This window comes from Notechis scutatus, chromosome 7, assembly GCF_049901735.1.
Source record: "Notechis scutatus isolate UNSWTSFEM ecotype Mainland chromosome 7, rNotScu1.2, whole genome shotgun sequence".
NCBI lineage: Eukaryota > Metazoa > Chordata > Lepidosauria > Squamata > Elapidae > Notechis > Notechis scutatus.
The window spans coordinates 5,688,555-5,705,656 of NC_142015.1; the positions used below are offsets into that span (position 1 = coordinate 5,688,555).

At 43.7% G+C, this 17,102-nt stretch overlaps 1 protein-coding gene across 1 annotated transcript in view; it reads left to right on the top strand.

Annotated features, from left to right (window-relative positions):
- PHYHIP (phytanoyl-CoA 2-hydroxylase interacting protein) overlaps positions 1 to 17,102 on the top strand; it is a 65,726-nt gene that overhangs the window by 29,192 nt on the left and 19,432 nt on the right. The window contains exon 2 of the mRNA XM_087969649.1: positions 13,305 to 13,488. Coding sequence (XP_087825775.1) covers positions 13,324 to 13,488 — 165 coding nt within the window. The 5' untranslated portion in view covers positions 13,305 to 13,323. The remainder of the gene's footprint in view (positions 1 to 13,304; positions 13,489 to 17,102) is intronic.

Sequence of the window (17,102 nt, forward strand, 5' to 3'; positions counted from 1 at the left end):
GAGAACCATTTCGGACAAGTGACTGTCTAGACTCTTCTTAAAAAACCCCAGTGATGGAGCACCCACCATTTTTGGTGGCAAGCTGTTCCCCTGGTTAATTGTCCTCACTGTTAGGCAGTTTCTCCTTAATTCCAGGTTGCTTCTCTCTTCTGATTAATAATGGTTGGAAACTAATCAAGGAGAGAAGCAACCTGGAATTAAGGAGAAACTGCCTAACAGTGAGGACAATTAACCAGGGGAACAGCTTCCTTAGCAGGGATTGTAGTTGGGGTAAACTATGCATGAATGTAAAGATTCTAATTATTATGGCAGATCGGAATTGTCCTTGAAGACTTGCAAGATTCTGCTAATATAGCTTTACAATATATTTACGTCATTAGCTTATCTGGTTCTGTTTCCTGTCTGGTCTACCCTGAAGGTTGAAATGAGTCGTGCAAGTCTGAAACTACTACATTTTCCCCGCCATCTCCTACACAGCCCAAGGAGCTAGGCAGGGCTCCTACTGAGCCTGTTGCCCCACCCACTATCCTGCTGCAGGCGATGCTGTCTCTTATCTGACAGTTCCCTAGGGAGCATCTCTTCACTCGATCTCCCAAGGTCTTTCCCACAGATGTTTACAACATGAAGAGGAAGAGTAGGAAAACAGTGGTTTCCTCCCACCCCGCCGGTTCATTGGGAAAATGCACGGGACGAGGACAAACAAGGCATCAATGGGGTCAACGGAGGGGTGCCTCAGACGAAGGCCCTCCCACCTAAAAGGAGGCGAAAGCCTCGTGGGAGGGGATAAGGAAGCAAAGAATGTACCAGTCAGAATCCATGATTGATCACAGTCTGGAACGAACACCTGACCGAGCAACGTTGCCAAAGCTGGAGAATGGGTTGAAATCAGGGGATGGGCTTTGAAAATTTTAGCAAGGGGTTCTCTGTCCAGTTGCTGGGTGGGCGTGGCCATGGTGGGCGTGGCCTAGTCGGCCTCCTGCATCACAGTTGGGGGGGGGGCGTTTTTCCCTCCCTGGGCTCCGGAGGCTTTCCTCAAGCCTCCAGGAGGGCGAAAATGGCCTCCCCGGGCTCCGGAGGCACTCTGGAAGCTGGAAACAAGCCCATTTCCGGCCTTCCTGAACTTTCAGGAGGTCCATTTTTCACCTTCCCCGAGCCTCCACGGGGGCCCTAAACTTACCTGCGTCCAAAATGGGCCGCGTGGGGATTCCGGGGAGGGGAGGGGTGTGGTGGGTGGGGCCAACCAGGAGTGGGATTTGGGGGATTCTCTGAACTGTGCAGAAGCTAGGGACTCTCCCGAACCCCCGCGAACCCCCAGCAGCCCAGCCCTGGTTCAAATCCAGACAGGGATGTCTTAAGGCTGCTTCCTTCCAGTCAGTTTCAACACGGGAGACTGACCGTTTAAGCTGCTTTGTGAAAGAGCCCTTAATCAGTGCGCCAAGTATCATCCTCACAAGAAACGCGGCTTCGTTTTTTGTGTGGAAGAGTTTGCTAAACTCAGCTATCAGGTGTTGAGTCTTGTAATTGAGGATCCCGCTGTAGAAGCAAGATAACTACAGAAGCTGTAGACTTACGACCACAGTTGAGCTCAACATTTCTGTTGCTAAGTGAGACAGTTGTTGAGTGAGTTGTGCCCCATTTTATGACCTTCTTTGCTGAAGTTGTTCAGTGAATCATTGCAAATAAATAAATACAAAATTATGCCTATAGCCGCATATATTCTACGACACAGAGCAACAACCCAGTCTAGTTTAGATGTGTACATGTACATGGTGAGAAAAACGAATCTTGCAAGTTTATCAGATAACAGATAATCAGAGGTGGAAGGGACCTTGTAGGTCATCTAGTCCAACCCCTTCCCAAGCAGGAGACCCTACACCATTTCTGACAGATGGAGTCTAATCTCTTCTTGAAAGTCTCAAGTGATGTTGCTCCCACAACTTCCGAGGGCAACTTCTGTTCCATGGGTTGATTGTTCTCACTGTCAGAAAGTTTCTCCTTATTTCCAGGTTGAATCTCTCCTTGATCAGTTTCCATCCATTCTTCCTTGTCTGGCCTACAAGTGCTTTAGAAAATAGCTTGAGACCCCTTCCTCTCTGTGGCAGCCCCTCAAATATTGGAAGACTGCTATCATGTCTCCCCTGGTCCTTCTCTCCACTAGACTAGCCGGATGGCATAGGGAACAAAGCTGTTACAGAATCTGTAATTGCTAGAAATACTCTAAAAATACTGCCTTGTTCTATTTGATGAGGGGAAAAAGTTTCATTGCATGAGGTCTCGTTTCTAGAGAGCAAGTATAGGAGGCTTCTGTTGTTTACATCTCTTTGGTAGCTTTTCACCTTTTAAGCTTTGCCTCCGGACTAATGAGATTACTTCGTTTATCATCTATAGAGTATTCCGCGAGGAGGATTAACAGCTGTTGGCATGATGGGAACCTAGCAAGCCCAACAGGATTCCTGTGCCATTAGCAGCCCTGCGACAGGCAGAAATTAGCTAGGGAAGCCTGCTAATCTGGCCATGAAAATTCAGTGGGTGAGAAATGCTGACACTTTATTGGTTTATGTCCGTTAGGTCCCAAACTCCTCAGCTTGAACATAGAAGTGGCTTTATAAAGTTATTATTTTCTTTGCCAAACCTGGAGGGGGTATGGCTTGATTATTCACATTATATAAGCTCAACCTACAGGGAGTTCTCATTCAAAGCTATAATGGCGCTGAAAAAAGTGACTTACGAACGTTTTTCACCGTTATGACCATTGCAGTATCCACATGGGTCACACAATCAAAATTCAGACACTTGACAACTGGCTCACGTTTACAATTGTGGTATCCCAAGGTCACAAAATCCCCTTTTGAGACCTTCTGGCAACCAAAGTCAGTGTGGGAAGCCAGGTTCACTAACAACCGTGTAACTAATTGAATTGAATTGAATTCTTTTTTTATTATTTTTTTTTATTTTTTACACAGACATAAACAAAACATCAACATAAAACATAAAACCATCTTTCAATTACATACACTGTGGTGGTTGGTACAAATCTCTTGTGCACAATCTCTGCAGTCCTTCCCTTCTAATTTAAATTAATCCTCATACTATAAATCCTCTCTATATATTTATATTATTATCATTGTTAATTACTTGCCAGACTGTTAGTAATATTCTATCATTTTATGCGAGCGCCATTTTTACTTGACCTATTTTATAACATTCATTTCATCATCACTAATCTATTCAATAATAATATAGCCTTACATTACTTTACCTTCACAATTCTGTTATACTTAAATTATAGAGTATTATAAAGTATTTCATTTGCCTGTTTTTTTCTCTAACCATTGATAAAATAAATCCCCATATCTTATAAAATTGTTTATCTTCTTGCTCTCTAATTTCAAATGTCAATTTACTCATTTCTGTGCACTCCATTATTTTCTTAATAACTTCATCTTCCATCGGAATTTTCTCATTTTTCCAGTTTTTAGCAAATACAATTCTAGCCACTGTTAATACATTTACAAGCAAATATATCAATTCTCTATTGTATATTTCAGAATAGAATTCTTTGTCATTGTACGTATATACACAGTATACACATACAACAAAATTCACATAACACCCGAGACCAGACTCAATATGCACACACACATGACAATCCCCAAACATACACCCCACCCACCAAAATACCCCACCCCCTAAAAACACACAAACATCCACACAACAGACCAAGTAACACTGTCCATCAGCTCTGTCCAACTGCTGGTCCTTAAGTTCATTGTTAAGCGCAATTATAGCTCTGGGATAAAAACTGTTCAGGAAATATGTGGTCTGAGTTTTAATTGTTCTGTATCTTCTGCTAAAAGGCAACTTCCTCAAACAGCGAGATGTGAAGATGTCGTCCAGGGCTGGTAACTGGAGCCCGATGATATTCTGGGCAGTTTTAATGATTTTCTGTAGAGCTTTTTTTGTCCACTACAGAGCTGCTCCCATCCCATACAAGGACACCGTATGTCAGGACACTCTCAATGGTGCTGCGGTTGTAGGACCGAAGTAGATGCTGAGATAGATTTATCTTGCTTGTTAACTAACTTAACAACTGCAGTGATTCACTTAACAACTGCGGCCAGAAAGGTCGTAAAATGGGGCAAAACTCCCTTGAGGACTGTCTTGCTTAGCGACATAAATGTTGGGCTTAATTTTTGTTGTAAGTCAAGGACTACATGTGTTGTCTCTGAAAGATATTTGCCCATGGCGGCTTTGTGAATTTGTCTGAATCCCAAGATCCAATATATATGTATTAAAATAACAAAAAAAAAAACAACTCTTTCACCATTCACAAGGGATGCATTACATTCCTCCATAACTGGTTCTGGCAGGGACATCTCCTAAAATTTGCCAATTTGCCATGTTGCCACACAGAAAGTTGGTTCAGAGCAAACTGTCATGGTTTGCCGGTAGCCGATGCAGACAGCAGCGGAATCGGGCAGTGAGGAAGAAAGGGAACCAGTCAGGGAGTCTGGGAAAGGACTTGGACGAGGATCCTGCATCCGATCCAAGGATGAGGCCAGGGCCATCTGGGAGTGGGGTGCTGCCTCCGGAGCCTTTGGAGTCTGGCAGCAGCGAGGCAGAGGAACAAGGGGAGCCTGTTCCCAGTGCACATGTGCACAGAGCTGCTAGAAGGTGAGAGCAGCTGAAACAAAAGGGGCGACTCGGGAGAAAGGCTGGGAGGTGATTGCCCCTCCCATAGGGGATAAAAGTCAGTCCTCAATGACGAAGAGCTTTGCAGGAAGCAAAGCAGTTCAGTAATCTCCGAGTCCTTCGTGAAGCTCTGTACTCTGGTCGGTTTTTTTCTAGGTTTTTGGGTTGGTTTAGATTAGCCTTAATTGGACTTCTGTTTCTTGGCAGCATTCGACAGCACTGAAAAGCGTGCTCTTATCTGGAGGAACTGTGTCTAATGAGTTTTGGCTGGGAATGCAAGTAATTCCCAGCATTGCATTAAAAAAGGTTTTTACTTTTAAATTCAATTTGTGTTTTATTAAGTTTGGGATTAAGGCTTATGTATTAAGGCTGGGAGGTGCTTGCCCGTTCCATAAGGGATAAAAGTCAGGCCTAAATGATGAAACCTTTGCAGGAAGCAAAGTAGCTCGATCGGTTCCAAGTCCTCCTTGAAGCTCTGTATACTTTGGTTGGTTTTTTTTCTTGTACTTTGGTTGGTTTCTTTTATAGTTAATTGGATATTTCTGTTTTTGGCCTCATGCCACAGAACTGAAAGGTGTGTGCTTATCTTGGGGAACTGTTTTAAGTTTAGTTCCGACTGTGAATGGAAACAATTCCCAGCATTGCAATAAAATATGTTTTGCTTTTAAAACAAGTTTGTGATTAATTACGATTGATGAAGCCTGAGTCAGAACACAAACGGCTTGTCAAAATGTCATCCAAGATACAGAACAGAACATTTTTGGGAATACAAACCTATGCTTAAGGACAAAACCTGTCCTAATATGATGCTGTTACAGGTAGTCCTTGATTTACAACCATTCATTTAATGACTGCTCAAAGTTACAGCAGCACTGAAAAAAAGTGACTTATAACTAGTCCTCGCACTTAGAACCACTGCAGCATCCCCACAGTCATGTGATCAAAATTCAGGCACTTGGCAACCAAGCATGATTTGCAGTATCCCAAGGTCACACGATGATCCCCCTTTGTGACCTTCCCAACTGGCTTTTGACAAGCAAAGTCCCACAATAGGGTTCAAATTCTACATCTCTAAAGACTTCTTGTCAACATTAGATACGTGTTAAATTGTGTTTGGATAATAGTCCAGTGTCTGATTTTGGTTTCCTTGCTTCGGTGGCCTTAACAGATTCTTCACGCTGTCGGTTTGGGAGGCTTTGCTTTTCTAGTCCTGTTCCTCCCTTAAGATTGGCCAGACTTGGAAACCAAAGTTGTGAAGACTAAAATTAATTTCATTAGAGGCTTATAGTAATAGAATTTTGCAAGTTTGAAAGCACCTCCCCTCTACCTTCCTTTCTCTGCAGGAGAAATGGGCAGGGTCCAGTCTGCAACTTTTTCCCAAATTACACTTCTGCTGTGGGATCAGATTTCCCTTATCTGACCAGGGCCTTGCTTGTAGCTCCTCCTCTTGTTTATTTATTTATTTACTTATTTTGTTTGTCAAGCGAGTATGAGATAACAGGTATAAGTATAAACAAGATTATGAATACATGAAATGGGGACAAATAAAAAGGAGCATTAGGACAGGCACAGTAGGCACATTGGTGCGCTTATGCACGCCCCCTACAGACCTCTTAGGAAAGGGGTGAGGTCAATAGTAGACAGTGGGCAGTCTAAGGTCTATTGTCTAAGGTCCCTCAAGATTATTGGTACAGTCCTAGGAATCTCTGCCTCTATTCCAGGGGTGGGCTGCTATTGGTTCACACTGGTTTGGGCGAACCTGTAGCTAATTTATGGCTGGTTCAACGAACTGGCAAATCCCACCTCTGGCTGGCCCCTCCCACCCCGCCCTTCCCCTCCCGGGAGCCTGTTTTGGATGCCAGGTAAGTGCAGGGCCCATGTGAAGGCTCAGGGAGGGTGAAAAATGGGCCTCCTGGAGGCTCCAGAAGGCCAGAAATGGGCCTGTTTTTGGCCTCCAGAGGGCCTCCGGAGCCTGGGGAAAGCCGTTTTCAGCCTCCCGAAGGCTCGAGGAAAGCCTCTGGAGTCCGGGGAGGGTGAAAACACCCCCCCCCCGCCCACTGTGGTGCAGGAGGCTGACTAGACCATGCCCACCCACCAACTGAGAAGCAGTTGCTGAGATTTTTTGAAGCCCACCCCTGCTCCATTCCATCTCCGCCATTTATTTTTTTTAAAGAACAACCAACCGAACAAATCCAAAGTATGTCTATGGGAAAGAGTTGCAGGTGGCATCATTTAAGAAGCAATACTGTGTGCATTTTCCTGCTTGCTTGGCAGTTGTAGCAGTTGATGTGGCAGCATCAACTCTTCAAGGTTCAAACGTAGCCACTTTGCTCCTTTCCCCACCCCGAAAACAGCCTTACTAAGACTCCATTTCGTTTGGCAAGGCTGAGAAGGTGGGTGGACACGCACACACACAGCTACATCCATACATGTTGCTAATCAAGTTCCACCCTTGGCAAGTTATTAAAATAAATCATAAAGCAATCCATTTGTAAGCACATAGAAGACAATTGGATAATTACAAGCAGCCAACAGAGATTACTTCAGGCAAATCACGTTGAACTCGATTTCCTTCTTTGAGAAGGCAGCTGGTTTGGTTGGTAATTAAACCGCAGGAGTTGCCTCTCTCTCTCTCTCTTGTTATAAAATCATCAAAAGGTAGGGATTAAAAATAGAATATAAGCAATAAAGCCAGGTGGAATTAAAGGTGTTTAGAACCATAAGACTGTGTACAAAAAGCGAAGGTATCAACAAAATTTGAGAAACTATGTAAAAACCCAGATTCTGCTAAAGACCTGGAAGTAGACTTTGTCCTGAGAGCAAAAAATTAGAGGTCAACTGTAATTGTGCAGAGAGGAAAGAATTCTGGAATTTAAATGCCCATATGAAGAATAAAAGTTAAAGATTTCCACTGTCCAGTTGTATCTGACTCTAGGGCACTGGGCTATTTCCCATTTCTTAGCCACCATTGTCCAAAGATATTTCTGTGACCAAGTGGCCAACCTGACTATATGCCGATGCACACGGAACCCTATTTCCTTCCCACCGAAGTGGTACCTATTTATCTACTTGCATTTGCATGCTTTCAAACTCCTAGGTGGGCAGGAGCCGGGGCAAGTAACGTGAGCTCACCCTGGTCAGGAGCTTGGGACTCGAACAGGGGTCGTCAGTTCTCCAGATTCATGCTTTAACCGCTGAGCCATCGTGCCACTTTATGAAGGATACCCTCTGAATTGCTGCTTTCTCAAACCCATCCTTGCTCAAAAGACCTTCTTAACCAAGTTCTCTTGCCAAAAACAATTCAAGAGGATTAACATATCATAGCTTGTCTTGCACAAATTGTTACTAAATATTTAATTTGACTAACAAGTATAAATCATTGCAACAACCAAGTGTGCAATGAGGTGAAGAGCAGAACGAACAACAGAAACAAAAAAGACTTCTGTGCATTATGTTGTTGTTGTTTTTTTACTGAGAACACTAAGTCAACACAAACTGGGATATTTCATCCTCAAGCCCTATTGGGCTTCAAATATCAAGGCAAACATATTGATGTAGGCATGGCATTTTGGCAGCCTATGTGGGTCCTATAGTATGTTCTTGGCAGGCATTAATAATATGACTAAATCATTACTAACGAAATAAATACATTTTGCTCTGATGGCCACTTTCAAGTTGGCTTTGAACATTTCTGGTGTTCAATGATAGCTTCCATGATCCCTGTCCAACCACAGCTAGAGCAGTTTTTTTAGACCAAGTTGGAAACTATTTTTGGCCCCACGAGCCCCTTGTATCTGCTGAATCTAAAAACATTTCCCTTCCCCACCATCTATACATCTATTCACTTCTAGAAACTTGGGAGAACTAACAACCTTCCTCCTTGTTGGGCTTCTTACCAACAGCAGGAGTAGCAATCACAAGGATTCCTATAAATAGCATTTTTATTTTTTCCATATTGCGTTCAGATGTAGAGCTAGGGCCTGACTGAGTAGCTCCTTTGAATTCAGATAGTGGAGACACAACGAGTGAAAGAATGATGGGCTGGTTAATTCTGGGGGTCCACACAGGTCTTAGCGTTGCCAAGGTTGGCCTTTATGTGCTGTAGCACATAAAGCAGAGGAGGAATTTTGAGAAATCATTGTTACCATTCTGATTTACCAGATTGACAGAGTTGGAAGGAACCTTGTAGGACATCTAGTCCAACCCCCCACCCACCCAAACAGGAGACCCTACACCATTTCTGGCAGATGGCAGTCCAGTCTCTTCTTGAAAGCTTCCAGTGATGAAGGTCCCACAACTTCCGAAGGCAACTTCTGTTCCATGGGTGGATTGTCCTCACAGTCAGAAAATTCCTTGTTTCTAGGTTGAATCTCTCCTTGTTCAGTTTCCATCCATTGTTCCTTGTCTGGCCTTCAGGTGCCTTGGAGAATAGCTTGACCCCTTCCTCCTCTCAGTGGCAGCCCCTCAAATATTGGAAGACCGCTATCCTGTCTCCCCTGGTCCTTCTCTTCTCTAGACTAGCCAGGCCCAGTTCCTGCAACTGTTCATTGAATGTTTTAGCCTCCAGTCCCTTAATCATCCTGGTTGCTCTTCTCTACACTCTTTCTAGAGTCTCAACATCTTTTTTATAGTGTGGTGACCAAAACTGGATGCAGGATTCTAGGTGTGGTCTTACTAAAGCTTTGTAGAGTGTATTAGTATCTCACTTTCTTCACCCTTAGATGCCTGTCATCTAAGTTTAGTAAATTCAAACTATCAACGGTTATGTTTTAGTACGGCTAGTTACTGACAATCAGCTTTTCAGTGTTAACGATCTTGCCATCAGTATTGTAAGTCAAAATATTATATGATGATGTCTTATATCATACAAAGCTTTGGTGGGTATTAGATCTTTATGTTGGATCTGGACATATAGAAAGTGCAAATACATCACATTCATTCCCTTCCATAAGCCTTTTGTGGCAGGCATTCAAACTTCCAAATAAGCTCTTCGCTTTTATTGTTTCACTCCCATACAATATGCGTAGGGGAGATTCATTCCACCCAGTCGTATAAATGTTATCTGCATGTTGACTACAGCTTTCATATGTGCAATATACATGTGTTGTGGTTCGCTGGCAGCAGGTGCGGATGGCTGAGGTCTCAGAGAGCGAGGACTCAGATGAGGGGCCTGCGTGTGATGCAGGGATGGGGCCAGGACCATCAGGGAGTGGAGTGCTGCCTTTGGAGATGGTGGAGGCTGGCAGCAGTGAGGAAGAGGCCCCCGAGGAGCCTGTGCCCAGGGCGCGTGTGTGCAGGGCTGCTCGAAGGAAAGAGTAGCTGCAGCAGCATGGGTGACTCGGGAGTAAAGCTGCAAGATGATGGCCCCTCCCTTAAGAGATAAAAGCCAGCTGTGAACCCGGAGTTCTTTGCAGGAAGCAAGGAAGTTTTTGCACTTCAAGCCTTGTGAAAGTTCGGACTATTTTGGTTTGTGTTTGAAGACTTTTTGTTTGGAATATTTCTTGGCAACTTAATCTAGTGCTTTTGGCAGCCTTGCACAACCTTGACAAGGCTCGTTCTTATCAGAGACAATTAGTTTTAATAGCCTTTTAACCGTCAATTAATGGAATTTGCAGAGAAGCATTAAAAGGTTTTGCTTTTATCTCTGTTTGGGTGTTCGTTTATTTGGAACAAGGTTTGGGTCAGAACAACATGTGAAAAAAATATTTTTAACCAAAGCTGTGGCATCTGGCAAAATGATATGATTTTTGGTGGCTTTGCAGCCGTCAAACTGCAATCTACGTGACAGGAACAGAGTTCCCATGTTGCTTGCCTGAGAACGTTACAAAACCCGGTTAATTCAGCCTTCACAGAGAACTAGGTAGGATTCTGTAGCTTACTTCACATGTTTTACATCCTTAGCTGCAAAGCATCTCTTGATGATTTTGCCTAGGTTTCAAATGGAAAATATTCCTCTTCCTGTCAAGCCTCCGTTTGCTGTCAGTGCTTCTCAAAGCATCTGCTCAGTCAAGGTATGGGGGGGGGGTGACTGTTTTTCAGGTGACTCCTGGTCTCAGAATGCATTATTACATCCCAGGAACAAACAGAAAGCAGTTATATACTGGTATCATTGCAAAGCTGGTTTGGTGGATTAAATTTGAATGCCTTCAGAAGCAGTGGCTGAACTCCAGGGGAGATTGGGAAGGAATTACAGGCAGTTGTGTTTTCATGCCTCTCCTACCTTCCCATCACTTCAGCCTACAAGAACTGAATGCGCCGAGCTCCTGTCTCTTCGAACTTAACTTCTTAGCCGTTAACTCTTCCATGCAATAACTTCCAACGGAAAGCATGTAACCCCGCAGTGGGATCCTATTTGTTCCCCTACTGCAGGGGTCTTCAAACTCGACAGCTTTAAGACTTGTGGACTTCAACTCCCAGAATTCCTTGTCCAGTCATGTTAGCTCAGGGATTCTGGGAGTTGAAGTCCACAAGTCTTAAACTTGCCAAGTTTGAAGACCCTTGTGATATGATGGATGGATGGATGGATAGGTAGATAGATATGGATGGGGAGACAATAGACAGACAGACAGACAGATGATAGAATTCAGGGGTTTTCAAACTCGACAGCTTTAAGACTTGTGGACTTCAACTCCCAGAATTCCTTGTCCAGTCATGTTAGCTCAGGGATTCTGGGAGTTGAAGTCCACAAGTCTTAAACTTGCCAAGTTTGGAGACCCTTGTGATATGATGGATGGATGGATGGATAGGTAGGTAGATAGATATGGATGGGGAGACAATAGACAGACAGGCAGACGATAGAATTCAGGGGTTTTCAAACTCGACAGCTTTAAGACTTGTGGACTTCAACTCCCAGAATTCCTTGTCCAGTCATGTTAGCTCAGGGATTCTGGGAGTTGAAGTCCACAAGTCTTAAACTTGCCAAGTTTGAAGACCCTTGTGATATGATGGATGGATGGATGGATAGGTAGATAGATATGGATGGGGAGACAATAGACAGACAGACAGACAGATGATAGAATTCAGGGGTTTTCAAACTCGACAGCTTTAAGACTTGTGGACTTCAACTCCCAGAATTCCTTGTCCAGTCATGTTAGCTCAGGGATTCTGGGAGTTGAAGTCCACAAGTCTTAAACCTTACTGAGTTTGAAGATCTTTGCACTACCAGTTTGGTGATTGCATGCTTGCGCACACGCAACTTACGTGAACCTAACACACACACACACACAGTTTTCCAAACACCAGCCGAGGCCTGGAGCGTCAATCAGCTGAGAGAATAAAGAAGAGAAAAGCTCAGGGGCAGGTGGGGGGTGCTAATCCTGCGCTTTGTCTCTTCTTTCTCCTCTCAGTCTTTTTCCCCCTCCTCTCAGCTGATCACCAGAGGCTTTTTTCCCCCTACCTGTATGGCCAAACCGGTCCGAACCAGTGGTATACCACCACTGGTGTAACCCCAAAAGAAAACAGATTGGGAAGGAAGGAAGGAAGGAAGGAAGGAAGGAAGGAAGGAAGGAAGGAAGGAAGGAAGGAAGGAAGGAAGGAAGGAGAAAAGTATTAGAAGGAAGTTGCTTTCTTTATTTTAGTGGAGACATGAGTTAAGAGGACTGGATGCTGACTGCCCCCTCCCCATCCCTTTGATTTCAGAGTCTCCCCAAGAATGAGAAAGAGGGGGGGAAAAATTCATTGGCGACAGGAATACTGTTTCCACATATTGATGCGCGAACCTTCAGCATCCACTTGTCAAAAATGGATGGGTCAACTCTGAATCGAACCTGTCTGAGGCCAACTTCATAGTGGCCACAGACTATGGGGAGAGGAAGGGGCACGGTGGCTCAGTAGCTAAGACGCTGAGCTTGTCGATCAGAAAGGTCGGCAGTTCGGCGGTTCGAATCCCTAGCGCCGCGTAACGGAGTGAGCTCCCGTTACTTGTCACAGCCTCTGCCAGCCTAGCAGTTCGAAAGCATGCAAAAAATGCAAGTAGAAAAATAGGGACCACTTTGGTGGAAAGGTAACAGTGTTCCATGCGCCTTTGGCATTTAGTCGTGTCAGCCACATGACCACGGAGACGTTTTCGGACAGTGCTGGCTCTTCGGCTTTAAAAGGGAGACGAGCACCACCCCCTAGAGTCAGAAATGATGAGCACATATGTGCGAGGGGAACCTTTACCTTTACCTTTTTATGGGGAGAAGATGAGGGGCAACAGCTAGAAGGTCTCATAGACAAAATAAAGAGCTTTTCCATGGGAATCAAAGACATCCCAATAGGTGACAGTTGGAGGAGGAGCAGAAGTGAGTGAGGGAGCCCACCATCTGCTTTGATTGGACAATGTGACCTGTGACACCTGGGCAGGGAAACTTTTGCTCTTTTAATTACGTGGTAATCATGGGAAATTTTTAGAGTTGGCTTTCACTAGCTGTGCCGATATGATGTGTCCAATAAACATGTTCCTTGAAGAACGTTCCTTCCTTGGAGTTCTGATTGCTTCGGATGTGTTACTCAGAATGCTGACAGGTTGGTTTAGACCAGGGGTCTCCAACCTTAGCAACTTTAAGACTTGTGGACTTCAACCCCCAGAGTTGCTGCAAACTTAACCCCTCTCTTCACTGTCTCAATTGTAGGAGCCAAATTGGTCGGATCATGGAGCTGTTGTCTACCCCGCACAGCATCGAGATCAACAATATCACCTGCGACTCCTTCCGAATTTCTTGGTCCATGGATGTTGGAGACCTGGATAGGGTTACCCACTACTTCATCGATTTGAACAAGAAGGAAAATAAAAGCTCCAACAAGTTCAAACACCGGGTGAGCCACTACATCACTGGTGTAAATGTTGGTGTGCGGAGTAGGGTAGAAATCATTACAGCATCTTGTCTCTCCTTGATCATTCCTTTGCTTCATAACTATTTTTTTTTTACTCCTGTTGGATCATGCTGGTGGAAGTTCTTCTTAGAAGAAGTCCCCACCAGTTAGGAGCCTTCCAACTTGGTCTATGTTGGATTGCAGCTCGGGTCGACAAAGCTGTCCTCATTTTCCTAAAAATGTTATTGTTGCATTTTCAGCCCCACATGCATGCAACCTTCTCCTTCACAGCTCCATACAAATGATAGCTGCCTTCCTATCTAACCAACATGGCTACTCCGGGGATGCTAAAAGCTTATTTATTACTGTGATTTATGTGCTTACTGTTCTGAAAAGCCTTTCAATTATACACCCAAACATCTGAATAGTTCGGATGAAGAGTAAACAATATCAACTAATTCCCCTTTGGAAACCCCCATGAGCATGTCTGTACTATGTCCTTAAGGTGGGTTATTAGTGATTCTTCTGGCCCAGAGAACTATGGGAATTGTAGTTGCTAAACCAAACTAGAGTTTTATGAGATGGAATTTTCTCATCATTAGGGCTGATGGCAATTGGAAGGCCACATTTGTATTGCACAGGTTGCTTGAAAATAAATCTGGTATAAATATCATTCGTAATTCACAATGTTCTCAGGAAATTGACCAGCAACCATTCAAAAAACAAACAAACCCATAGGTGGAGAGATAACAAGATCATATTGGAAACTTCCGCTTGAAATTCTCGTGGTCAAGGCTGTACTTGATTTCTGGAATGGTTCATTCAGTTCAAGTATGATAAGATCCAATCTTTCACCTGAACTACATTTCCCAGAGCCTAGGGTGTTAGGAATTACAGTGGTACATCATTTCGGAATTCTTAGATCTCTTACCCCGATTGGTCTCATGCATAAAAGAAAATAAAATTCCTTTCCCCGACTGAAGTTGACTGATCCCGGAGGCTAACTTTGGTTACAGTACATGCTGGGAAAGGAAATCTCAACTTTCTCCGATCCTGAACAAGGATGCATAATTATACAGGTAGCCCTCGACTTAACGCTATTCATTTAGTAACTCTTCAAACTTATAAAAGGACTTGTGATGACCCGTGGCATGGCACAAAGGCAACACAGTCAGATAATCAATAAGAGTCCCTTTATTAGCTCCAACTTTCCCCCCAATGTCCTGGTTACCTTCTGGCTGGAGAAAAATTCTCCCAGGAACAGCCTTTGGTTGCAGAGAATCAAGTCCAAAATGTGGTCAACAAAAACTGTAACTATAAGTCCAGTCAAGGCAAAAGGAGGTAATTAGTCCAGCAGGACAGGAGCAAGAATTCCAGACATGAAGGTACGGCACAACACAGTTGGGAAGACACCAGGAACGCAGATAAGCAAAGTCAGCACAAGATAAACTCACGTTTGCTCCCAGCAGTTGCTGCTGCACTCAGCATGCATTTCTTTTAAACTCCCTTCCCAGCTGTGGCTAATGAAGGGAATCAGGGCCCTTTCCTCCCCTGTAAGCCATGCAAACCATGTTGCTCCCTTCTCCGTTCCTCCCTGCGTGCCCTAGGATGAAGAGGGGGTAGGCCTGGGTCTTCCTCTGAACTCTCTCTCCCTTGTTCTACCTCAGCTGGACTTTGCCCTTCCCCAGTTTCCTCCACAGCCAATGGAGCCACACTCCCACTCTCTGTCAGCTGTTCGTCTTCCTCCTCTGATTCAGACTCCGAGGGGGGGCATAACAGCACTCAAAAAAAGTGAACAAAATTTGGACACTTGGCAACTGGGATGTATTGATGATAGTTGAAACATTCTGGGATCAGGTGATCGCCATTTGTGACTTGAGCAAAGTCAAGGGGGGGGGGAAGCCAGCTTTGCTTAACGACCCTGTGTTTCACTTAACAACTGCAGTCCTTTCACTTCCAACCCTGACGAAATGGTTGCTTTACCGCCACCTTGTTTAGCAACGGAAATTCTTATCCCAATTATGGCCGTTACGTTGAGGAAGTCCTGTAAAAGCAATTTCGAAATGTAGCCACAGGATCAGTCAGATAGGCTCATTCTGAACCATGTTGCTCACATCTTCTTTTCCCTTCGAAATGGAGTGACTAATTTTGATGCGTCTTAATGGGGTTAGTTGCTATGGAAATGCTGTTTTGCATTTAACTATTTTCCCCCCCTTCCTGCAGTTAGCTGGTTTCCTCCGCTTTTTTTCCCCCCCCCGGGCTCCTTTGGTATGTGCTGTTGCCACAGAAACAATGCTGCAGAGGAATATTAAAACCCGTTGGGGAGGCCTTGTTCTCTCTTAAAGCAATGTTCCCTAAAGTGTTACTCCTCGTGTCTGATTAGCTCACCCACTTCAGAAAACTTCATTTTTTAAAACAAAACAAAACAAATCACGGTAGAGACTACTTTTTCCTGAAGTGATCAACCTGCCCTTGGAATGTGCACCTGTATGCATAAATGGACATGGTACACTTATGCTGCCCTTAAAAAACATACATTTAGAAGACGTTGTAAAAGAGGAACTGACCTGGGGTGCTCACATTGCAGTATTGGTCAAAAGGGCCCAGCAGAGATTCTACTACCTGAGACTTCTCAGGAAACAACTGAATGAAAAACTGCTGGTGACCTTCTACCGTTGCACCACAGAGAGGATCTTAACTTACTCCACCTCTGTATGGTTTGCCAGTTGCACAGGGGCAGATATGACAGCGCTCCAGAGGGTTCACATCATTGCCCAGAAAATCATTGGTTTCCCTCTCCCCTCTTTGGAAGAGCTTTATAGCTCCCGCTGCATTAAGAAAGTTCAAAACATCCTTAAAGATCCATCTCATCCTGGGCACCCTTTTTTTTTTTTTTGAACTATTACCATCTGGCAGACGGTACAGGATAATAAAAACAAGGACAAACAGGTTGGAAAACAGTTTCTATCCCAGGGCAGTAACTCTTTTGAATTCTACTGTATAGTATAATATTAATGCAATATCAGGGGTTTTCAATTCAATTGTATAGAATGTGAAGAATTGTATAGAATGTGTTTTATTTTTTTTATGTATAACGTACACTAAAGAAAGCATTTAATTTCATTCTACGAGGTGCAATGACAAAGTAAACTAACTAAGCAGAACATTTCCCTTTGATACTCTAGTTAACTATTTGTAGGAATTTTATTTTTCTTTCTTTCATTTGGATGTGCATTTAAACTTTTGCGCAATAGAAGTTTACCTCTTCAGCAGAATTTATGGGATTCAGGTTTGATCTTGGGAACAGGTGAGATTTAAATAATGCCTCAGTAAGAATTGGAGGATGGGCATTTGGAAGTTAACGATTTGAACAAATCACTGAATCATATGATGCCCTCTCATATGATGTCAAATCTTCATGATATCTTCTAATAGGACACAATAAAACATGAACCTTATCACTTATTTTCTAACCTAATCCCAACTGGTGGTTGAATAGTGTGTGGAAAATATAAAACCATAAAAACATTTCCGTTATTTTATGGGAATATGTTATCTTATTCATTAAAAATAATTGATGGCAATAAATGTTGTTGTGCTCAGCAGTCACAAAGTTC